Raw genomic sequence first — 27,066 nt, forward strand, 5'->3', positions numbered from 1 at the left:
GCTTTCTATATTGTATGAATTGATATATATGAGAAGTATTCTAAACAATCTTAATAGCTGCTTACACAGAAATAGGTTCATTTTATTTCTATCTTCTTGTTATTTCCTTAGTCAGAATCTACCTGAAAGTCTTCACTTGATAGGCACATTGATACAAATTTTTGTGCCCATTTAATGCACCAATACTCCAAGAAGAATGAAGTCATATCTGGAGCTATTAATATCCTCTGCTCCCCCAAAAATATGTAGAGTATTCCCTGTGTGGATGTAGGTTCTGTCTGTGCTCTGGCCAGGTTCATATTGCGGGCTGTGCAGCCACACACTTCATGAAGGATAATATCTACCTGTTAGAATCCTTGTTCTCAAAGAGAAATCTAACCAAGTTTCATGGTTTCCAAAATGCTAAAAATAGCTTATATGGAAATCCTGACTTCTGCCATTTCATATTCAGTGAGCTCTGTTTTTACTTACAACATTAACAAAGATAATATACTTCTCTGGAAGTGGATTAAAAAAGTGAGCGGCTCTCTATCAAGTAGACCTCAACAGGGAATAACATTGAAAACTAAATTTTATCATGTGTGCTAATAACTCTATTAAAATTGATAAAATTAGGATCTCTTATAATTAGCATCATCAATGATCTCAAGAGAGCCCATCTCTGCTTCTTTGAAGACACTATATATAGAAAATTGGATTGATTCTGCCAGTATAACTCCATTCATCATTCATATTTGGTGTACAAATATGAAAGGTATAACTACTAAATGGCTTTACCTTGTAATTAGTCTTTGTAACCTTATTTTATTTGATATTCTGTGTCAAACTAAATACGTAAGAGAGAAGAACAGATCTGACTATATATTGGATCTATTCCTTTAACTACTCTAATCTTTGTGCTCTGTCGCCTGGTCTTAGTTATGCTAGCTCTGCACCTTTGTAAAAAAAAAAAAAAGACTGCCTATAGCCCAAAATAGAAAATAGCCTATTCTCAAGTCTTTGTCTCCCAGGGTTTATCTCTTAAGGTATAACACTTATATTCATATAAAGATGAAAAGTTGCAGGACACAGAATGACATTTATCTTGGAGCTTTACAAGAACATCATGACCAGACCTAAATGGAAACTGAAAGAACAAAGGATTACCACATCCCCTGGTGTGTGGAGGGGGCGGCTGGCTGGCACCAAGAAGTTTGGAACAAACAGCCACACCCCTCCCCTCTTAGTGTAAAAGAAGCCTGAATACTAAATTGGGTAAGATGGTCCTTCGGGTCACTATTCTACCATCCTCTTGGCCTGCTGGCTTTCTGAATAAAAGTCACTGTTCCTGCTCCAACAACTAAACTATTTCAATCGGCCTGTTGTGCAATAAACAGAACAAGCTTGGACTTGGTACCAAGTATACTTATGAAAGCATAAATAGATAGGGTGATAGGTAGATGTTTGAATGGATAGATAGATAATGCATTATTTTGTTAGGGTACATTTAAAAGTACCTAACATTGACTAATTATTTATAAAGTAATAAATATGGGTGACCATGTAGTTTATTTTATTAATTTATCTTTCTTTGTGTAGCATTTATTAAATGGTATTCTATTCCTAATTAAATGAAAATGTAGTGAAATATTACCTTGAAAACAGGCTAAATGTTTTTTTCTCTTCTTAATCTGTGTACATTCATTGTAGGTATTCATTGTTTTCTAGCTGTACATTAGGTTTGAGCAAACTAGAATAACTGCTTTCTGCCATATCTTTCATATGACATAGATTCCTTTTGTCAACCTGTTTTTTTTTGCTTAAAAGTCTCACTAACTTGAATGTACTCCCTTAAAATATTTCAAAACAATATTTGAAACTCAACGTTCCTATGTAAACATTAAAGATAACTGTCATTTGAAAAGTTATCATAGCTCCTTGGATTTTTTTTATAAATACAAAATAAGTGTTAAATCGCAATGACAAATGGAAAAATTGAAAGATTGGATATGTCTGTGTCATTTTCTGATACACTTTTTTTGTCCTGAATTGCTGAAGTATAACTTCGCAAACTTTTTTTCTTGTTATTTTTATTGGGAATAACTGTCCATTTTTTATAGAATTTAAATTAAAAAGCATCAATTTCTAATTCATGATATCAGCCCAGGATTACCTTCATAGTCATAGTCAAATAGCAGAAAATAAAGTCACATAATTTTCTTAGGAATATAAAAATAAAATAAAAACACTCAAAAAACAAAAATATTTTTCCTGCTGTTTTACACACCAATACCTTTTATATTTAGTCATCAGTTCTGAAAATTATGCAGATTAGAAGTCTCTTAAGAAGTGCCCTGACGGAAAAGCCATGTTATCGTCTATTCATAAAAATGATTATTTTGGAGAGGCACTTTTCCTCAGTAGCTTTGGAAGATTGTTTATGTAATACGGCAACAGAAAACAATTTTCAGAGAAATTAGAAAGCTACAAAAATATAAATAAATTGCACAGTGTCTACCCATAGAGAAATTAGTAAATAAAAGCAAATCCCCTAGACACCTATATCCAGAATATTACTAGCATATCAAGTTAGATTGTGAGTGCAAAATTAACACAGTGCCCGATAGAAAGAGAATGTAACTTGAGAATTAATTCATTTAACCTCTGATGACAGCAGAAAAACAGGAAGAATAACTCCCCACATATGGTTGGAACTTACACATTTTGTATCAATACTTTGGATAGTGACCAAATTTAATTGTCTTTGGCTATTTTGGCCTCTATCCATCCTGAGGCTGACTGGATAACAACTAACACTTTTTGGGATAGCAAGGCAAAGTGGTGAAATGGGAATTCTGACCCACCTAAAATATTCTTCTTAACCACTTCCTCATTATGCCTGTTGATATCATAAACATAGCAAATATCAAGTCAGAAAACACCAAATTATTATAAACACAGAAAATGTCATTGTTCTAACTGGAACAGTGTCATTTCAATACCTAAACCTGAATAAAATAAAGTATATATTTATCAAAACATCAGTTTTCATTTATTCTCATTTGGTTATTGCTCAGTTGCTTAATAAGTAAAACTATTGGGCAATATTCATGTACCACATTTTCAAATTAACACTGAGGCCCTTGTGAATTGTTTTAATCTCTGCCAAATAGACGTTTTACTGCCACTTGTTGTGTCTTGTCTTTCATGGAGTCTTTTAAATCTATTTCAATCCATTTATCCTTCAAGGCTCAGCTCAGATATTACTTTCTCTAATTACAGAGGTTATAATTTTTGACTAACCCACAATAGACTTCAATGAATTAAAAAAAATGAGTTTCAACTTGTTCAAATTAGAAATTAGGATCCAGAAACCCATGAAAATAACACATATATCTTGGAAACTTAGCATATGGTATCTCTTACATTGATAAAAACTATATTAATCATTGACTTAAGATTTATTGAAATGAAAACAAAGAATCCTACTAGTAAGTAGTAATAATTCTCTCTTGGAAAGAACTAAAAATACTTCAAATGAAAAGAAAAATACCAAAATAAGCTGTCAGTAATGTGTTACCCATTTATGTTGGGTAGTTTCACATTGTAATTGGGAACTACTGTTTTAAGTTCTTTGTGGTCTTGAAGTTTCTAGGATTTGATGTAACTAAAATAGAAAATGAAGGAGGAGTTTTCTTTGGATGGCTTCTGGTTTGTTAGCTGGTTTACTGCTGGTTTTTAACTTCATTGGAAAGATGCAAAAAACAAATGAAATGAAATAAAAACTAGAACAGCTAAAGGAGTCATACTCTAGTAACATTACCACATTTTATTAATATGCTAGATTTCTCTCATGAAGTTCACAATTCATTCAATACCTCATAACAGTAATGTGGGCAAGTAGACAAAGGGTAAATAGAATGCCAACATATATAATGGAAAATTGAAAAGTAAGGTGTTTTATAGAGATTACTGTCTCTGGTTGAAACAAGACCAAAAAACATTTCTCCTTTAGCTACTTTGGCCCAGAGTGGATAATATTCATGCTTAGATTTTACTGCCATTTTTGGGGAATATTCTACAGCGTACAAATGAGCTCAACATAAATGATAAATGTATCAATACAAATATCTCATATGTAAAATGAATATATTAGGACATTTCTCTTGGGAAGTTAATTTGCATTACTTCTGGTGAAAAGCTGTTGTTCTTTCTTATTACAAGATGGCTATTTTATAATGCTTTGATATAAATGTTTGACCTTTAGGAATCTAGTTCTTTTGGAGGAAATCCCAGATGCGCATACAATCAGAACTAATGCTAATAATTTGTGTTGCCAGATCACTAATTAAATTTCTATACATAACCTTTTTCTCCCTCAAATGCAACATTTAGTAAATTATTTTATAATTATGCAAACATTGTTTTGTATGGATTTGCATTTGTAATGAGTCAGGAGAAGCCACAATTTAGAATGAGGTTAGAATTTGAAAGAAAATGTATCGTACTGTAGCTAAAGAGACACCATCAAATCTAATAACAGATGCTACTTTCAGTGAGGTTCCAATTCCTTTCTCATTTAAAAAGTCACATATTTTCTGTTTAAGTATGAACTTCTGTCTCATTTGGAAGAAGTTTAAATATAAATCTACAAAGGGTAGATACGAATCTTTCAGAGGGAAGAACATCTGTCCTTTTCCCCATACCCTTTCTTTAATATCACCTCTTGAAGATCTTTCTATGCCTCCTATCTGTTTAGATCAGCCTTCGGGAAACAAAAAGCCCAAAAGTCAATGCGGGTAGAAATACTATTCTATTACTCCCTGTATTTCAGTCAGACACTGAATATAGCGGTATATTATTACTAGAAGTAAATATGTATTCATTGCTAAATGAAACTGTTATGGGAGAAAAATTATCTTAAAATATTTGAAGTTTTTGATTTGTTAAATATTTTGACCCCCATCCCCATTTTCAGCTTCTTAGAACATAATCAGAAAACAAGAGCCTCAAATATACATAGGATAGAATTCTATAAGTAAGGCCTGGAGCGAATGGCTCAACTTATGGCATATTTATTATCTCAGTTGTCTGAGTCTTTGCTAAATTTTCTCTGCCATAACATGCTTTGTAAAATTTTTAAAAAGTAACTGATAAACAGGAGTCAAAATTATATGACCAGCAATATCACAGGATAGATAGATCGACCAATAAATTATACACACACACACACGTGTATATATACAATATAGCTATATGATGATGTACATTTTTAAATATATTATTGCAAAGATGTTTAACTTATACTTACAGTTCCTTCATTCAACTCATTTATCGATTCCTTACTATGAAATATCTTTTAACTTATGAATGTGAAATAAAAATATATTCAGAAATGCTTAAAGGGATATGCTAAATAGATATTATCAAATTTTGATTTAAAAAAACTGTTGGAAGCTTGTAGATGTAGGAAAGAAATAAGAGCAATACAATGGTAGAATTTAGGTAATTCTAAACGCTGGCTCTATCAAATGATAATAACAGCATCTTATACAGTTTTAAAGACATACAGAACAATATATACAAAGATATCTACATATCTGGAGGGGGTTAGATGTGGTTAAAATGTTTAAGGTCCATCCATGGTCTGGAAAGTGGTATAAGTACCAATTTTTATTAAAGTATGGTAAGCTAATTACAAATGTAATCTATAAGGTAAGCATGTAAAGAGTAGTGAAAATGTGTGTAAATATCAACTTAATGGGTGGATGTGGAGTGACAAAATACTTAATCCATCCCAAAGAATATCAGAGAGAAAATATACCTAATGACAGATGAAACAAATGGAAATCAAATAGTGAGATATATTTAAACCCAAGTCCAAAACAGTTACACTAAATATGGACAAAGGCAAAACTAATTTTAGATATAGGAGTATCTCAAATAGGTACTGAATGAGCAAATATATGTATTTTATAGGAATATGGATTATTAAAAAAAATCAAGATTTTTGGATACCGAATGGCAAAGCTCAAACAAAAAAGATGTAATTTAGAAAAAAAAAGTTGGAACATATTAAAAAAATTGTCATGAGGGTCTCTATTCATATTGACTGTGTGTTATATACACACATTTATGTTTACATGTAAGTTTACATCTATGAAGAAATATAGGGAAGTGATTCCATAAATCCACATTGGAGTCTGATTTACAAACTTGAACACTGTTGTTCTTGAACACAACTTCCAAACATTTGAATGTATTACATCTAAAAATCTTTTGTCTGAAAAATCTCATGAAATTATTCTTATCCTCAAGCTAAGTACCAAGGAAAAATAAATTCTAAAGAATATTCGCAATGTATATTATATCCAAATCTATGAGTATTATTCTTAAAAGACTTTGAGATGCTAGGCAAATAATAGTACATGAGTCATGTGACTCCAGCATTCCTTACTCTTGTCTTCAGTATGTGCACTACTAACAAACTATAACACAGTTCTGCTTGATTGTAGGGATTTTTCTTTCTTTCTTTCTTTCTTTCTTTCTTTTTTCTTTTTCTTTTTGTCCTTTTTAGGGCCACACCCGCAGCATATGGAGGTTCCCAGGCTACCAGTCTAATCAGAGCTGTTGCTTCTGGACTATGCAAAGGCCACAGAAACACCAGATCCGAGCCGCTTCTGCATCCTACACCACAGCTCATAGCAACGCCAGGTCATTAACCCACTGAGTGAGGCCAGGGATCAAACCCGCAACTTCATGGTTCCTAGTCAGATTCATTTCTGCTGCACCAAGACAGGAACTCCCTTGTAGGCATTTTTCTTAGCCCCTTTCCCCTCTGACCCCTAGCCACTACTAATTCTTTACAATTGGGAAAACTGTAAAAAAAAAATCATTTCATTTCTCTACATGCTTTCAAAATCAAAGCAAAAATATACCACAAAGCAATTATGGATAACCCTATTCTATATTAATGGATGCAGTAACTGGAAGTTATAATCAAAGAAGAAACAAAATTATCAAGTAACTTAGAAAGCTTATCTTAAAATACTATATTGATTCATGAATGAAATTGGAAATCTGAAATAAGTCTATTTAGGAAACACTACTAAAAAAATTGCATGTCAAATTTCTAGAATACAGCCAAACAATTCCCAGAGTTAAAAAAAAAAAAAAAAGTGGGGATCAGATGGAAGAGGAGAGAAAGGAGTTAAACCAGGTGAAGGGAAGAGAGACAGGTGGAGGAGGAGAGACAAGACAGAGGAAGAACCCAGATGGTGGGAAAGAAAAGAAGAGGAACATGGGTTCGAATTTGTCCCCAAATACTCTGCTTCCAGTGGGATTAACTTTGATTCTTTGGAAAGTTTAGATGCGTCCATTCCTTTACAGAATAATGCATAAAGACTGTAGAAGTAGGACTGAACATTTTGAATGCAGAAATCCACCGAATTCTTTATAATTCAGTGGGAACAGAAAGATCTCATGGAAGATAGACGTCTTCCCCATAAGATAGGTTATAAATCTGAAGTTGGGTTTGATTTGAAAAGGAAGAGTAATTACAGTTTTTTATTCCCAGCTGGGAAATGAGTCATACCAATTTTCCACTGTATATCAATGGAGAGTACTCCATTATATAGGTGATTTAACTAAATAAAAAGTGAACATATAAAACATATTTATTAATCATATAAAGAAAAACCATCATATTCAGTCTTGATATATAAAATATTAGATCTCCCAATGATTATTTTTGTGCACATACACATATGTATAGATACACAAGTAAATTATGCAAATACCAAATGACATTCTCTCTAATGATATTAAGAAGAGTTAAATTTCATTCTTTATTCTATTTTATGTATAACTGCTACTTAGCATTATATTACCACTGCATTTCAGAATATATCCTATGTAATACAAACATCTGAGTATATGTATGTTTTTTTCCCAAGGCACATTCCTATATTTCAACAATACTAGCACATTTTGTGCTATTTTATTTTTATTGAAAACGTGTCTGAAATATGAAATGTGAATAGGACGGGATTTTTAGGAAGCTTACCAGAATTTGTGCACTCAAATATATTTTCATCTTTAAAAAGCTAATAAGGATGGCCATACGTTTATTCCAATGATACGACCATTTCTATTTTTGGAACATATCTCTTTAAATTGCCTCTAAAACCTTTAGCACATTACTTTAATATCAAACAGGAAAAAATAGCTTTCATTTTAAATCCAGAAAACTTCTAGAGCTGGGTATTCTTAATGAAATGGGATATCAAACTGCATAAGACATTTTTTCATTATTTCACTTAAAGTTAGATGTGATTTAAAAGTGACAATATTATTTTCTTCTTGTTTGACCTCTCTACTGCTTTTTCATAAGGCAATTATAATAAATATTATAATAAAAGCATAACATCACAAATAAATTTGAATGCTTAATTTCTGATATTTTTATAGTAAAAGCTACCTTATTATTACATAGCCACTGTGAATCCTGTCCTCTAGTACTTTACAGAGAATACAGTATGGTTGGAATTTTGAGGGATTTTTTTTAACCTTATTAATATGGGGGCATTACACTGACCCTAAAAATGTACTGAAACCAAGTTTTGTTTTTAAACTAAGAAGAAACTGGCACCTTGTGTGATTAGGCAGCCGAACAAGAAGCTGGAGTGGTTACTGAAGTTGTTTAGACAAAATTATTTGGAGGTTATGGTTGCCTGTCTTTTCCTAAGACCTTTGATATACACATTATATTCTCATTGTTGGAGCCTGGCCTTATTATCCTCATTTCCATGAGCCAAAGCTGTATATTCAGCAATGTAACTGCCCAAGGAAGTAATCCTGTTATTCCAAGTGAATATATTTTTACTTTACCAAATGAGAAAGCAAGCTACAATACTGATCATTAGACACATTTGAGATATGGTAAATATGTGCACTGACAACATAATCCACTAGAGAATTTGATTTCTCAGTAAATACTTGCCTATAAAACCTGGGACACATTTGCAAAAAAATAGCCACTTAAATGTATACCTGTTGTTCCATTATTGCAGGGCGCAGGTTCACCATCTTCAGTTTCTATCTCACAGATGTGTCTTTCACATCTTTGTGGACAGGTAAAATTGCAGCCATGCAAATGGACCAGGCACAGGCCATGCATTGATGTATTCTGGCTTCCTAAACAATCTTCAACACTGAGCATATAGAATCTATCAATGCGACCAAGAGAATAGCGGCACCTGAAACATGCAAGAGCAAAAAGCCCAATTAGTTGCATAATTTAACATTTCAATATCTACTGCACGTTTACTTAAAACCACAGGATGAGAATAAAACAAAGAAAGTAGGATGTAGCTTTTCAATATCTTTATAGAAAGTGTCAGTTCTTGGAAAAATTTAATTTTGTTTACTGAACAGAATGATGTGTGGAAAGGACTTTGGCAACAGACAGACCTAGAGTCAAATATGGGTCCTGCCATTTAATTGCTTTGTAACTTGCTGAGGCTAAATGACTGTGTGTGTGTGTGTGTGTGTGTGTGTGTGTGTGTGTGGTGTCGGGATTTTTGTGAAAATGTGCTGTAAAGTTTTCTAGTGTAAGTGCCTGAGAATTACTACAATTTTTTATGGTAATATAAGTGCCTGTCATTAAGCTTTTTATTGCCTAAGTATTCATTTCAAAGACATTCATCTTAAATAAACACACTGCCAGCCGCACAACTTGATTAAAAGCCAAGCTACCCGACTCCTGATGTTCCTCTTTCTAGAAAGCCCTGTTTGATTCCCATAACTAACCTTTTGGACATCTTCTTTCCTGCTCTTTATTTTGTAAATTCACCAACAGAGTGAACCCTGAAACCCTAGGCACCCCACCCTCCACCCCAACAAAGGCCAAACCCCAGGTCTGCTCTTAGGAGGAGAGGCAACCTAGCTGTGGGGCCCCAGAAGTGCCAGAAGCGTCATGTTACCTTCTTCCACACTCTGTGACAGTAAAACTTGTTTTGTTTGAGTTCCTGCTGTGGCTCAGCAGTAACGAACCCAACTAGTATCCATGAGGATATGGGTTCAATCCCTGGCCTCCGTCAGTGGGTTAAGGATCCGGGGGTTGCTGGTAAGCTGTGGCTGAAGTCCAAGACGCCGCTGGGATCCGTCCTTGTTGTGGACATGGCGCTTAAGCCAGCAGCTGTAGCTCCAATTCGACCCCTAGCCTGGGAACTTCCATATGCCGCGAGTGCGTCTTTTAAACGCAAAAAAACAAAAACAAAACACTTGTTTTTCAAAACCCTGATGGTTGTTGCTAAGGTACGTCTGGTAATTATAATAAGAACCACAAGGACCAGTTCTGTAGCATCATTTGGCTCCAGTTGAGGAAGCGTCTGTGGGCGATCCCGCAGGTGGTATAGACCAAGTGAGGGCCCCAGGCATTCCTAGTCAATGGCATCACTATCGATAGGCTGAGACCAGCACAAGTTCGAAATACTTAATCTCATGACTAAAAATAATAGATTTTTAGTTAATAATAGGTTCAATTGATAGTGTTCCTTCTTTCATTTTTGTATTCATACAAGAAGTGTGTTTACATTTTCTTTTTCTTTTCTTTTCTTTTCTTTTTTTTGGGCTGCACCCATGGCATATGGAAGTTCCCAGGCTAAGGGGCCGATCGAAGCTACAGCTACCGGCCTACATTACAGCCACAGCAAGGTGAGATCAGAGCTGCATCTGCAACCTACACCACAGCTTATGGCAAATGCTGGATCCCCGACCCACTGAGTGAGACCAGGGATCGAACCTACGTCCTCACTGATGCTAGTCTGAGTCATTGCAGCTGAGCCACTGACGGAAATTCCTGTTGGCATTTTCTTTATGATTGGCATGACTTAAATGAATTAATACTGATGTGAACAGATTTCTGGCTTTACCTCAAGGAAGGCATCATCTGCTTATCCTGATTAAATGGTAATAGGTTTTATTGCAAATGCTTGATTATTTCAGTGGTTCTTCAGTTGCCTCTGAAGGCAAGTGCTCTGAAGGCAAGAACAGTGGCTGTCTTGTTCCTGTTGAATCCCTGGGATATGCTAGTATATGCTGATAAATGTTAGTTCCTAACACAGAAACAGGACACAAAAAAATTTGTTCAATGTATAATGATTATGAAGTGCTGGTAATACATTCCGAATTTTCAAGGGAGGGGGAAGATAAGTGAGAAAATATGATCATCTCTGCACTTGGATTAAGTATAAATATTCTGGGAATTCTTAAGAGAGGATATTTAATATTACATGAAGGGAAGATGAGGCAGAAGGAATGTTATGATACATATTGTATGTGTCTACTATTTCATATAATAAATTATTCAAACCCAGTTTTTCATTCAGTGCAATTATTCATCTAAGATATAAGTGAAAGTCAAGGTCAAGTCTTTTTCAGATAATTCTTTTGAAAGGTATATTGGAAATTTTTGAATATCTGTATTCTTGAGTACAAGAATAAATTTCATTGAATGATTGCTTTAAAATTCTATGTATCAATTTCAATGAAATTGAACATCATGATGAGACTATCTTAAAAGTATGTACACAAAAATGATTTTTATGGTAATTTCAATTTAGCCAATATTTTCTAGTAGTTTTTAATGCGGTTTCCTCTATCTCAGGATAATTTTGAAAAAGAGACAGTGTTCCATGTAAATGTATTTGAAATAAGTATAGGTTTAAAGGTGTGAGCCAGACTGGCTATCAACAAAGAGGGAATGCTTTTTCTAAAGTTAGGAGGACACTGTTTTTTAACCTGTGTTTTCTTCGTTTCATATACACACATATTTTCAGTACTTCAGTTATTTGGTAAATGTACTGAACAAACATTCTTGGGTCTTCTCTATATGTTAGGCACCACCTTAGGTTTATGAGATACCATTTTAATAATTATATGTTATATAATATATCACATTTATTCATTGGATATTGCATCTATATACATATAAGGCAGAACAAAAAGAAAGCATAAGGTGAGAAACCTAAATATAGTTATAATCTTTGGTTTAAAGTGTTTTGATTTTCAACTATCCCTTGCCAAACATTCAAAGGACACTTAAAGTAATCATATAAACATGATAATGAGTTGAGAAGAGCAGTGTCAAATCACTTTGTTCGTTATTAATTAATGGAAATTAACCTACTGAACCTAAGTCATTACACTCATAAATGTATATGACGGCAAGTGTTGGAGCCAGCAAGAATGTGAAAGGTCAGTGAGTTCAAACGTTTTTTCTTGTCCTTGTGAAAAACTTGGTCAGTTAACGCAATTTGCCAAGGATCACTGAGATTGTTAATGGCAGGCAGTTAATGGCAGATATATTCAAAGCATCAGCTTTTGTTCTTAACTCTCTCTTTTTACATATAACTTTTATAAATATATAGATTATGACTCCTCTGTAAAATTACCAGTTCTATATCTACTTCATAGAAGAGGAGTAGTGCATTAATTACTGGGCAGTTTAGTCTGTTGTCAACCATATCAAAATGCTTATGTTTACTTGAAATAAAGTAATAGAACACAATTACTACCTTTCAATGCCCTCTCACTTGCCACCCCCATGCCTCTGAAAAAAACAAAACTCTTAGAGTTCCCTGGTGGCTCAGTGAGTTAAGGATCTGACATTGTCACTGATGTGGCTTGGGTCACTCCTATGGCATGGGTTTGATCCCTGGCCCAGGACCTTCCGCATGCCACAGACATGGCCGATAAACAAAGTATAAGTAAACTCTAAACAGCTGTCACATGGCATACATCTGTCCATGTCATGCCTTGTTTAGCCATATAAAATAGATCAATTCTTTTAATTTTTTTTTAAATTTTATTAAAGTATAGTTGATTTACAATATTTATTCAATTTCTGTTGTACAGCAAAGTGACCCAATCACATACGGTTCCCTGTGCTGTACAATAGGGCCCCATTGCCCATCCATTCCAAATGCAACAGTTTGCATCCAAAAACCCCGAACTGCCTGTTCATTCCACTCTCTCCCCCCTCCCAACCCCTGATATTATTTTTTGATAATATTTATTCACTTTGAAAGGTATTGTGTTTGGGATGGTAAATTACATGATATCCTACATATATTGCCAAAATAATTATGTAGTGTGTACCTCAACCATACTAATTTTAGTCATAAGGATGTTTGCTATTTCATGAAGATAAAAAATACTTTGAACAGTTTTCTAAGTGGACAAGATATCCTGTGCAAGAATAGGAAGGCCGGTCATTATTTAATTCCCCTAAATTAATCTCTAATTTAATGAAAAGTCAATAAACCAGAAAATGATATCATGATCCAGCAATACCTAACCACAGTTAGACATTTGGAACCATGTGGAGGATTAGAAGTGGGGTGTCAGGATATATTTTAGAAAAAGAATCTGCAGTATTTACTAAGAGACTAATTTGAGGGTGGAAGAAGCAACTATTATAAAATTATTGTTTCCTTTTAGGTCTTAGCATTTGAGGACTTAGCATGCTTACTAAAAGGAAGATTTGGCAGGAAGGAAACTGAGGGAGAAACTAGAAATCTTCATTTGGCCATACAAATTTTTGAGAAATTTATTATATACAAATCCAGGGGTCTATCAAGCACATGGGAATATAAGGTAGTATCAGTATTTAGGTAGTAGGCCCAGAATGGAGGTGCCAACTTAGCGTCATAGGGTAGTGACTTGACTCCTGAATTTTATATATTGATTACTTTGTATTTGTTTTATTTTTAAAGTCTTTAAGATAATAGATTTGTGTGTGTGTGTGTGTGTGTGTGTGTGTGTGTGTGCAACCGGAGTTCCCATTGTGGTGCAGCGGAAATGAATTTGTCTAGGAACCATGAGGTTGTGGGTTCCATCCCTGGCCACACTCAGTAGGTTAAGGATCCGGTGTTGCCATGAGCTGTGGTGTAGGTCACAGACACGGCTTAGATCTTGCATTGCTGTGGCTGTGGCAAAGGCTGGCCGCTGCAGCTCCGATTAGACCCCTCGCCTGAGAACTTCTATATGCTACGTGTGGCCCTAAAAAGTAAAAATAAATAAATAAATAAAAATTAAAAAAAATAAAAATAAAAAGCCAAACTACTCATTCCCAATTTTTGAGTTTTTCGGATTTTTTTGGTACTACAGAGTCAAAATTTTAAATGTTTAATGAGGGTTTATAAAGTTTTATGAGTTCCCTTATCGTTTATTATTAACATTTTCATACCAAACCACTACCAACCTGCCCATATATATGTATATATATATTTATCTAGTCTATCATTTTTTAATTTTCAAAAAAAGATTTTGTCGTCATACACATAATGCTTAAAACTTCCAATTTCATTTAATGACATATCTTGGATATCAATCCAAATTAGTATATATTGTATTCAAAGCTTGCGAGTGTTTTATTGTACCATAGTATTTTATCTTCTGAAGACACTACAGTTATTCCAAATTTTGATTTGTTGCAATAACAATTATACAGCAATAGAAGCCCTTGTACAAATATATCTGTGGACTCTCTAAGAGCATCCATTGTTAAATCTCTTTCAGGATTAGCCTAATCAAGAGGAATGTAGATTTTTTTATTTGAATAGTTCCCATTAAGTGCTCCCTAAGAAGGTATAGGGGATTTACCTTTTCATACTGATTTTCAAAATGCTAGTTTTCCCAAACCCCAAAGAGTGCTGGGTATCATGAAGTATTTTGATGTTCACCAATTTGATTAGAAAAATGTCTCTATTTTTGCTATGACTTTCCTTTCATATTTGTATTTGTTAATTTTCAAAAATACTCTACAGAACCTACATTAATAGCAGATGCCATTGACCTTAAGCAAGTGTTGCTAGTATGTCAACATAAAGCTAAATGCAGAACACTTTATATCTGTTTTACACTTCCTGTCTTTAATACTACAGGATGTAATGTAGTTATGTATAGTTCCAACCTTGTTTTAATTAGCATTTCTCTTTTTCCCTATCCTATTTCTCTTAACCTTTGAGTCAAATTGTTTAATTTCTTTTAAATAACATAGAATTGGATTTGTCTTAGTTCTATATTCCAGCTATTTTAATAGATGTGACAGCTTCTCTATGTGTGCCTTTTTGTGTCTATAAAATCCTTTTGTTTCCTGTTCCATTCTGTGAATTGCATTTGATTTGTTTTATGAATTAGCCTGTGGTGCGATTTCTGTCTTGTAATTTGTAATATTCATCAAATTTTGATCTTCTTTTTAAAACCTGGCCTTCTACTCCTTGACTGAACAACTTCAGAGATTACCTATTGTAATCTTGCAGTAAAGATTAGAAAATTATAACATTGGTGTATTTTTCTTTTTAACTTTGGCTCATTGTACTTTTTTTATTATTTCTACTTGTTTTTGTTTAAAATTTCAAAGTGAACACTTAAATCTCTGTTGCTGTATTTTTCTTAAAAATAAGAAAATCGATCCACCTATAATTCATCCTAATGTCCTTTTTCTAAGTTGGTTTATTTGGTATAATGGATGTAATCATGATTTTAGAATTGTTTAATTTTGTATCAACATTTAAATACCATCCACACTCACCTTTAATTCTTTTCTGGAGCTTTTCCCTCCATCTTTGGCAGGATTCTTGTGCTGAATGATATTCTACGTTTTGCTTGTTTGTTTATTTTTAACCTAATGCAAAACTCACACTTTTTATATTCCTTATGTATTTCTAGAGTTTGTCAATTATATTTAAAGTGACTCTATTATATTTAAAAATAAACGTGGATGAGTAATATGCCCTGCTGAATACACAAAAATATGTACTCAGTAGGGCATTTTCCTAAGAAATTCCTATGGCAATAAAAAATTTGAAAAAAATCTATGATAATTATAGTTTAACAAGCACATTTTATTTTCATGATTGCCTGTGACTATTATAGAAAACTACAGACATACTTTGTTTTATATCTTTTCACTTTATTACATTTTACATATATATCATGTTTTACATATTGAAGTTTTGTAATGACCTTGCATTAAGCAAGTCTATAGGCACTGTTTTCTAGCAGCATTTGCTCAGTTTTTATGTCACATTTCATTAACCATCACAATATTTTAAATTTTCATTATTATTATATTTATTATGGTGATCTGTGTTCAGTCATCTTTGATGTCACTATTGTAATTGTGTTGGGGCATCATGAACCACAGCCATATAAGGGGAAGAACTTAATAGATGTGTGTATTCTGACTGCTCCTCTCACCTACTGTGTCCCCATTTCTGTCCTTTTCCTTTGGCTCCTCTATTCCCTGAGACACAGCAATATTGAAATTAGGCCAGTTAATAGCTCTACAATCACCTCTAAGTGTTCAGGTGAAATAAAGAGTCACACACTATCACTTTAAATCAAAATCTGGAAATAAGTAAGTTTAGTGAGTAAGGTATATCAAAAGCCAAGATGGGCCAAAATGTAGGCCTCTTGTTCCAAAGTTAGCCAAATTTTCAATGTAAAGAAAAAGTCTTGAAGGAAAATAAAACACTACCCTGCTGACCACAACAATGATAAGATAAGAAAGCAAAATGCTATTGCTGATATGGAGAAAGTTTGAATAGTCTGAATAGAAGATCAAACCAGACAGAGCATTTCCTTAAGCCAAAGCCTAATCCAGAGCAAGGGCCTGACTCTTCATTTCTATTAAAGCTGAGAGAGGAAGGGAAGCAGCTGAAGATAATTTTGAAGCTCACATAGGCTGATTCAAAAGTGTAAGGAAAGAATCTACCTCTGAAACAAAAATGCAAGAAAAAACAGCGAGTGCTGATATAGAAGCTGAAGCAAAGTATCCAGAAGGTATGATATGACAGCACGATTGTTTATAAAATAGTTTACTGAATGTTTTAAGACCACTGAGAAGACCTAAGGGAAAAAAAAAAATTGTCAGAGTGTTATCGGCTTCAAGTCTCCTTCAAGGAGATTAAACCCAAAAGCCTCTGGCTAAGACAAGAACTACAAAGCACTTATCATCGCCCCACCTGAGTCATTGTAATGCCACTTTACCTTGAGCAACCTGGCCTGCTCCTTCTTGCTCCCTACTAGGAAAGATATGTGGATTCCTCACCCCACCTCCATATCACCTGTTCCCCATGCAGATGAGGCATCATGCCCAAAACCACTCTGAGAATCAAAATGTGCCCCCATACAAAGACAAATCAACACACTGTCCTCATGTATGCAGGGTGGGCCGGGTGGGAAGAATTAGTGGGCTGGGCAGAAATAATCATGTCCCCACTCAGGTCCACAGAATGGGGATATAAAAACAATTGTAAAGCGAGATGGGCTCTGTTTTTACTTGCGGGGCAGCCTGCATGCTCTCTCTCTCACTCTGAAAATGTACCTTTGCTTTAATAAATTTCTAATGTTCCTGCTGTTTCAATGATTTGCAGGGTGGCAAGCAAGGAAACAATGCAATTCTATCATTATGGAACAAATACTGTTAAAACTATTACTGCTTATTGACAAGGCACCTGGTCATCCAAGAACTCTGAGAAACATGGACAATGGGATTAATGTTTTCACACTGGTAATACTATATCTGTATTGCAGCTCATGAATACAGAATTCATTTTGATTTTCAATTCTAATTATTCAAGAAATATATTTTATAAGGCTTTTAGTTGCCATAGTTAGTTATTCCTCTGATGGATCTGGGCAGGGTCAATTGAAAACCTTCTGGAAAGGATTCACCATTCTAGATGCCATAAAGAACATTGTGATTCATAGGAAGAGGTCAAAATATCAACATGAACAGGGGTTTGGAAGTAGTTGATCCCAACCCTTATGGATATAACTAAGGGGTTCAACACTTCAGTGAAAGAAGTAACAGCAGATGTGGTGAAAATAGCAAGAGAACTAGAATTAGAAGTGGAGCCTGAAGATGTGACTGCATTGCTGCAATCTCATGATAAAAATTGAACATATGAAGAACTGCTTCGTATAAATGAGAAAAGAAATTGGCTTCGTGAGATGGAATCTGCTCCTGGTGAGGATACTGTGAAGATTGTTGGCATTATGACAAAGGATTTAGAATATTGCACAAACTTAATTGATAAATCAGGATCACTATTTAAGAGGGTAGATTCCAATTTTGGTTTTGTTTTTGAATTTTTTTTATTTTCATGTATGTATTGGTCATTGATATTTCTCATTTAAATTTACAATTCATATAATTGTTATATTTTATATTGTTTAATTCTTATTCATCTAAGAGAACTGTTTATATGTTTTATAATAATCTTGCATATGTTTAAAATATTTTCTTGTAATTCACCAGTTATCTTTTTAAAAATGTTTATGATATATTTTTCTATTTGGTAAATATATTACTATGTTTATATTTATAATTTAAATAATCTCTAAGTATATGATTCAGCATCATTATGTACATTCACAATGTTGTGTAACTATCATCATCTATATGTAAATTATTTTTTAAAATTTGCATATTGACTCCAATTTTGAAAGATGTTCTACTGTGGGTAAAATATTGTCAAACTATATTGCCTGCTATAGAAAAAGCGTTTCTGAAAGGAAGAGTCACCTGTTGATGCAAACTTCATTGTTGTCTTATTTTAGGAAATTGCCACAAGCACCTCAGCTTTCAGCAATGACCCTGATCAGTAAGTGGCCATAAACATCGAGGCAGCGCCTTCCACCATTAAAAAGATTACAGCTTGCTAAAAGCTCAGATGATGGTTAACAATTTTTAGCCAAAAAAAATTAATTTACATATGTACATTTTATAGACATAATGCTATTGTACAATTAATAGACTACATTATTGTGTAAACATAACTCTTAAATGTATTGGGAAACCAAAAACCTCCTTTGACTCCATATATTATGATATTCACTTTATTGCAGTGGTCTGGAACCAAACTCACATTATCTCTGAGGTATACATGTAGCATTTTAAAAAATTTTTATACGGGAGTTCCCACTATGGCACAGTGTATTGGGTTAAGAATCTGACTGCAGTGGCTCAGGCTGCAGAGGAAGGCACAGGTTCAATCCTCTGCCCAGCTCAGTTGGTTAAAAGATCTGGTGTTGCCTCAGCTGCAGTGTAGGGGCTGTGGATCATTTCAGTCTCTGGCCAAGGAACTTCCATATGCTGTGGGTACAGTCATTTAAAAAAAAAAAAGTATTTAAATGTTTTTCTTAGATTTTTACTATGAGATCACCATTTTGATATAGTCTAATTTCAACTGGTTTAACAAAAATTTATATTGATAAAAATATAAAAGTAAAAGAAATAACTCAGAATATCTGTAAAAATGACTTTAATCATACTATATGATATGTGAAAATGATTTTACATGAACTCATGTATCTATATGTAAATTGCAGAGTGATTCTCCCAAAGTTTTTCCTTATTTCAACATAGAAACTTTTGCTATGGTTAACAACAGACATCTAATTCCTTCAATATGCTTCTATTCCAATGTTTGAGAAAATCAGATCTCTTTTTTCTGGCCTTTAAATACAGCTTTCATATCCAGTATTTAGTTATATAATATCTCTCAAAATTGATATTCTAACAAAATCAGATCAGTATTTTCTGTTTACATTTCTGCCTGTCTCATAGTATACTTCTGATCTTTGTGATACCCTCTTTATTTCATATTTTAGAAATTATAGGTATAAGTTATTTACAAATCTAATATTTTAAAAAATCAAGATGATACCCTAACTCTAATATAAGAAGATATAAAAGGGCACTCATTTGTAATTTAATGTTTTATATAAAATAAATAATTAGGAATTCTTAGTAGGAATGACTAAACTATAAGTTACACTGGAACGGGTAGTCATTTTGCACCCAAGGCAGAATTAATATGGGTGTGGTGGCTAAAACTGAAAATCGCTAACAGTAGTTTGGTATTAGAAGTTCAAAATAAGGTGACATAATGCTCCAAAGTGGTTAATAAAATTCTAAAAAAATCCTGAATATTATGTAGTATTTTCTTGGTTAACATAGAAGTTTCATTCCTGGAAAATGTATGATTATTAACTTTTTGTAAAAAATATTTTGTGTCACTATGTAAAATGACGTTAAGTTCTCAGATATTTATAAAAAGGTTTTGTATATGTACATAATGTAGTGATGAGACTCTTGGAAGTTGTACAAACCATAGAACAGCTTTGTTAATGGCACTGTTTTGGGCATGGAAAAATTTATAGGATTCATCATCCACTGGTCACCTGCTAAATGCCAGCTGTGGCAGCCAATAATCCTGAATACTGGAATGACCCTAGAAATTAACAAAATGTCCCCAGAATACAAGATAGTTTCTCTGAAAATCACTGACCTAAAATAAATTTCTCAATTTTACTTAACCACTTATCACTCTTCATACATTTTGTCATCATAATTAATAACACTCATGTAAATGCTCATATACATGTACATATGAGCTAAAGTAAATTACTATTAAGTTGAAAGCTCTTAAGTGACAAGTACATTAGTTTTGTAAAAAACTGTCCAGAAAATTATGGTAGTCCATATATATTATTTATAATTTTAGAATATTATTATAATTTCCCACAGAAATTTTACTTTTAGAAAATAAACTCAACTAAAGGAAGACTTCAAAAATATGTTACTAATTCTATTATTAAATTAAATTTATTTATACTTATATTTTAATAAAAGATCATATGCTTGAAAAGACAAAGATAAGTGTAATATTTGAAAATATTATCTCATTTAAATATTGCTTTAATAATTTTTGCTCATCATTTAGATTTTTAATGGACAAATATTCTAATGGAAATAGAAGACATTAAATATATTACCCTACTATTACTCTAAGTCCTAAGATTATGATCCATATATCTTAGCAGATGCTCCATTAATACTGTTTGACTCTATAATCACCAAATGTTTTTAAAATTAGGCTATGCTCAAGAGAAAGGTCATCTTAAAGGTTTTGAATAAACAGCTTCATAAAATCCCAAGTCTTAGAAGACAGTTTGAAAGCATTGTAAAAAAGGTTAGACATATAAAAAGTTATTTAGATATTATGAGGTAAAATAAAAATATGGCCCAAGTAGCACAAAATCATCTAATATGCATAAAATATTTTTATTGTTTGACATATAAAAAAAGCAGGAAAGGCCATAGAGCCTGAAGCTATAATATAGTCAAAATTTGACTTTATATACATAACACATTTATTATCTTGCTCCTAAAAGAAAAAAAAAAGTTATATGAGAGATATTATATATACATTAACTAAATTTTAATCCATACTATAGTTGAAACTTACACAAAAATGCTTTAATTAAACATTTAATTAAGTTTGTTTTAATTGGTTTTTGGCATGCATATGGACAGTTTAATGGTGTCTATTTTGGAAATACTTAAATGAATCAAGTAATGACCTCTATATAATTTTACCATAAAGGTTAAAGAAGCAAGGTCATCTCATTTATGAGTAGACAAAAAAAAAGGAGAAAAATGTATCAGTGCATGTAAATGCAATAGTCAAAAGGATCCAGCCACTAGAGAACATGTAGTTTAGTAGTACCAAGACTAACCAAAAACAAAAATACATACATACACACATACATAGTCACATACAATCAGCCACTTTCATATGTAGTTCATTTTCTTTTCTTTTTTCCAAAAATAAAAGGTAACACAAAAATCATTTTCCTGGGAGGCAGTAAAGTTTGCATGTTAAACCCCAAATTAAAAATAACCACAAAAAAAGAAATTAAACATCTTAATTAAAAAGTCACTGATATTATGACAGAAGTGACAATAGTCTTAGAAATTAATAACCATCAGATTTCTTGGTTCAGAAATAATTTTTTAAATCTGAGTAAAATATATGTATATTTCTGTGGTAAATTTGCATAGAAATAGAGTTATACAAGATTGACTCTACATAGGTTTTGAAACTATACCTGGTTTTATCAAGGACCTTTAGATTTTACACTTTAAAATAGAATTCTTGCATATAATTAAAAAAAATAGTGTTTTTGGTTATTTTAGCATTGCAGAGAAAATGTGAATTCTAAAAAAGGTTGTCGAAAACCAGGTTTAATGTAAGCATCCAGAAAGAAAGCCATAAAACTAATTGCTATAAAACAAACTACTTGTGTCTTTAGAAAGTGAAAATGATAGTTACTTACTAGTTTAAAAAGATATTTATTTCCTAAATGAAATGGAATGACCATGAAATGTGTTCTGAGAACAGCGATTTACCTATGGATGGTACATTACTTGGTCTTATTTCCACAATATTTTGGACAATGTTTTTCAATTAGGGAGTGTTCAATAAATGTTTGATAAATGTATGAATGAATATATTTCATTTTGTTGTATATCTATGACAAGTAGGGATTAGTGACTTTGGCATAAATTTAAAGCTTCATAGTGAGTGGAAGCCATGAACACTTGACCATCTATTCCTGGTTTTGAGAAATTACCATCAGACACTTTCCAAAATTGATCAAGTCCTGAATGACAGTACTGCTGGTGGGATTTTTTTGTCCCCATTTTCCAGATTTCCAGAAAATACTTTTGAACATTTTAAGGCAAGGATGTTGTAATGTTCAAATCTGTGGAAAATACTTGCTTTACATAATGCACTTTCAGTTGTACTATTATCAAGTATATATCAATAAAATAAATGCATTAATTATCAACTATCTGTTAACATTATTATTGTTTTTGTTGTTTTGTTTTGCTAGTGCCATTCGTGCGAAAAAAAAACTTAAATTAATTACTCTTCCAGTATTATAATTGTTTGGTTTTATAAGTTGTGCCTTGTTCTCCATCCCCAAACCACAAAGATATTTTTCTGTATTACTTTCAGTTACATTATCATTTTGTCTTTTGATTTTAGGTCTCTGAGCACAATCAGTCTGCTCACAAATAAAGTATCAAGTCGCAGTCTAGTTTAAGGTATGATCTCATAGTGCCATTTCCCAGTATCAATCCACTAAAGATCCCTGTGTATTCTCATTGAATTATTGCTAAACTTTTATCTCAAGATCTTGTTTGTCCATGGCTTGTTCTCCAAGTTCTCTGTTGGCCCAATATTGGTTCTTACAATGGCACCATATGAGGTTTGAAATCTGTCTAAATGAGGTAGTCCATAACATTCCACCTCATTACTCTTCCTTTTCAAAGATGATATAGCAATTTATTAAATATTATTTTTGAATCTAGCTATTATAACATATTCACTAGTTTCTAAAATAACACACAATGTTTTTGATAAACATTAAATTATGAATTAACTTGGGAAGAATTGTTATCTTTTGACAGTTTATGGCATAATATCCAAGTCAATGGATTATATTTTGATGTGTTCAGAATATCTTTTTTTTTTAGTTAAAGTATAATAAAGAGTTTATAGATAACTTGAGCACCTTTTGCATGTTAGTTCTAAGATTTCATATATATTTGCCATTGTAGCAGGTGATACATAATTAGTAGAAATTGTAACTGCTATAGGTAAAATAACTTTACATGAATTATACACTCAATTTAATATGAACTTTAATATTTATATGAAGTATTTATTTTTGCAAACATTGTTAGGCTCTATTTTGGTATTAATTTATGACGATGTCATGCATAAAATTATTAACTTTAATTGAAAAAATCCAAGATTTTTTTGGATATCAAAAAAAATTATCATAAACAGAAATAGTCAGAAAAAAGATCCATTTATATCACAAAGGATACTTTTAGCAAATACGAAGTTCTGAAAAATACTAGTTTCATTAAACAAATATTTATTGAGTTCTATTAAAGTGTCATTTGAGACTGACTTCTTTACCATAACATAATGTCTTTAAGGTTCATTCATGTTGTGAAATGATTTAGTAATTCATTCCTTTTTATTGCTGAATTCCTTTAAATTCCTATAATGCATTTTATTTTCCATTTATCATCACTTGAGAAATATTTGAGTTGTTTAAACTTTTGACTGTTATGAATAAATCTTTACAAACTTTTTGTACAGATATATATTTTTAATTTTTGGAATATATACTGGAAATGGAATTGCTAGGTTTTATGGAAGGTCTATAATTCCCCTTTTGAAGGACTGACAAACTCTTTTTTCAAAGGACCCGAATGCACTATTTTCCATTCCACCAGCAGTATATGAAGGCTCATATTTCTCCAAATCTTCACCAACACCAGTATTTTCTATTAATCTTTCTTTTTGGTCATACTATTGATACTACTGGATAAAAAGTATTATCTCTGCAATAAAGTACTATATTCCCTCCTCATTACTTTTAGAAGCATTTGTGAAAATTTTCTATCAATCATGTTGTACACGTTTCTAGTATTCCCCAAATGAAGCTGTTTAGTCCTCAATATTTCTTAGTGTGAATTTTTAATTTGTTCACTGAATTAATTCAAGATTTTCACTTGTAAAATATCTACTTGGATATTCCGTTACTTCTGGAGTCAGTTTCAGTAGTTTATGTTTTTGTAGGACTGTCTCTATTTCATCATCATAGTTAGCTAGATTTTTGGAGATATAGTTGTTCATAAAATTTCATTAAAGTCTTTTTTTTTTCTGTAACTTCAGTAATATTTCTCTCTTCTTCATTCATTTTTTTTTTTTTCTGTGCCTGTGGATTGGAAATTCCCAGGCCAAGGATCAAACCCACACCACAGCAGCAACCTGGGCCATTGTAGTAATGGCCACCAGATACCACCACCAGATACTTAACCCACTGCCCCACAAGAGAACTCCTATTCCTCATTCTTAATTTTAGTAATTTGATTGTTCTCTCTGTCTTAGTAAGGTTTATTCATTCTGTTAATCATTTCGAAGGACAGACATTGGTTTTGCTGATATTCTCTATTGTTTACTATAGAATTCACTTCACTCTACAGTTTAGGATGACTTCCTTCCTTTACTTTTCATTAAATTTAATTTTCTTCCTTTTCCATTATACTAAAGTGGAACTTTAGGCTATTGATTGAGATCATCCTTCTTTTTTAACATAGGCATTTACTTTTATCCTAAGCACTGCATCATTATATCACATGAGTTTTGGCATGTTATGTCCTTATGTTAATTAATTTCAAATGATTTTCTTATTTCCATTATGATTTGATTTTGATTGATTTATGTGGATTATGTTGATTTTCACATACTTGTGAATTTATCAAATTGCTTATTACTTTTAATTCCTAATCTCATTTCATTGTGGTCAAAAAAACATACTTTTTATTATTTCAATCATTTTAAATATTTTGCAGCTTACATTAGTATGTGATCTGTCTTGGAAAATGTTCTACGTGCATTGAGGAGAATGTTATTCTGCTGTTGTTTGAGTGGAGTGTGCACCTGCTAGTTCTACCAGATTTATAGTACTGTTCAAATTTTCTATAAACTTGATGGAATACTCCCAAGTGTTATATACACTACTTAAAGTGAGGAAGTGGAGTATCCAACTATTTTTTGTTGGATTGGCCACGTCTCCCTTCAATTCTGCCATTTTTTATTTCATATATTTGGAGTCTCTGTTGTCATGTTTGTTTATAATTGCTATATCTTATGGATTGCCTCCTTTTTAATAAAATGTTCATTTACTCTAGTAGCCATCTTTTCTTTTTCCAATATATTTTTCTCAAACTTTTCTTTCAGTCTGTTTGTACATTTAAATGTAGAGTGTGTCTCCTTTAGACAGTATACACTTGTACATATCTAGAAATTATGTAGCCTGAAAATCACTGCCTTTTTAATCCATTTGATTGTAATATTACATTTATATAGCTTGATTCATGTCTGCCATTATCCTTTTTGTTTTGCATATGTCCCATGTCTTTTTTTATACCTCTATTCTGATACTATTTCTTTTTATGAATATTTAGTACCTGTAATGCTATTTCTAATGTATTATTTGAGTTATTTTCTTAATAGCTGATCCAAGGATTGCCATATATATCTTAACATGTCAGGTTCTATCACACATTTAATATCCCACAGATACTAACTTAATTTTAATGTGATCTAACAGATATTTCTGTATGACCCTATTCTTTCTCACCCTTTTTTGTGTGCTATTGTTATTTTTAATACACAATATGTATTATTTAATGGAAATAACTATATATGCATGTTTGATGAATCAATCCTAACCATTTAAAAAAAATAATAGTGATTAAATATTATAACTATTTTATTTATGGCTTATCAATACAATGATAACATTTTGACAAATAGCTGATAGTCTTTGCTCAAATGATGCATAAATACCTGGGTATATTAATTTCATCTTCATAATTATCTTCTTGTTGACATCTATTTTCTTCATAGTCAGTTGTATTTTCCAGATACATTTTGCAAAGCCATGTGGGAATACATAGGCACTGGTATCTCTTATTGTTTTCTTCAGTCAAACATCTGCATCCATTTACAGACATCTACACAAATAAGAAATAAGAATGTTGTAAATGTCCATCATACACTATAATATTACAATAATTTCAAAGTTCGAATTTATTATTTCCCCTTATGTATTAAATTCATGTGTTCTTTTAGCAAGGATAAAATGAATTCAGTTTTGAGTTACATCAAAATTATTCTTACAGTCAAATTCATTTCATTCTCAAATTATGACAGAAATATATAAATGGTAAAGAGCTAACTAGATCAGCATCCACTATAAAATGTTTTTCAAAATTTAGTCAGTTTTTAATAGACATAATTTCTAGTGTGGTTTTTGCTGCCTGATATGATGGAAATAGCATTATATTGAAAAGAAGATCCGTGGAAAACCTGTTTACTTTTTACTTAATCACTAAATAGCCTTTTCTCCTTGAGTGAATTATTTGGATTTGCCTTTGAACTGTCCCTAATATTTTACTACATTCCTTATGAAAACTTAAGTAATTTTTTAACACTTGTTTATTTTATATTTGCATGGAAATCATAATAATATATTTTTAAATTATCATTTTAACTATTTTTGGAGATGGTCCACAGACATGCCCAATGGATTTACCTGAAAGAACTGGACAAACTTTGTTACCAGAGAAGTGCA

General features: G+C 32.3%; 1 protein-coding gene across 1 annotated transcript in view; it reads right to left on the minus strand.

Moving 5' to 3' along the window:
• The window catches only part of EYS (EGF-like photoreceptor maintenance factor), a 1,392,725-nt gene that overhangs the window by 1,199,608 nt on the left and 166,051 nt on the right, over window positions 1–27,066 (minus strand). Inside the window, exons 10-11 of the mRNA XM_084958241.1 lie at window positions 26,280–26,446; window positions 9,031–9,236 (exon numbers count right to left, since the gene is read on the minus strand). Of these exons, the coding sequence (XP_084814367.1) occupies window positions 9,031–9,236; window positions 26,280–26,446 (373 nt within the window). The remainder of the gene's footprint in view (window positions 1–9,030; window positions 9,237–26,279; window positions 26,447–27,066) is intronic.

Source organism: Sus scrofa, chromosome 1 (assembly GCF_054392235.1).
Source record: "Sus scrofa isolate SSC_HxYL_T2T_F1_AM1 chromosome 1, Sscrofa_HxYL_maternal_Yorkshire_Landrace_v2.0, whole genome shotgun sequence".
Lineage (NCBI taxonomy): Eukaryota > Metazoa > Chordata > Mammalia > Artiodactyla > Suidae > Sus > Sus scrofa.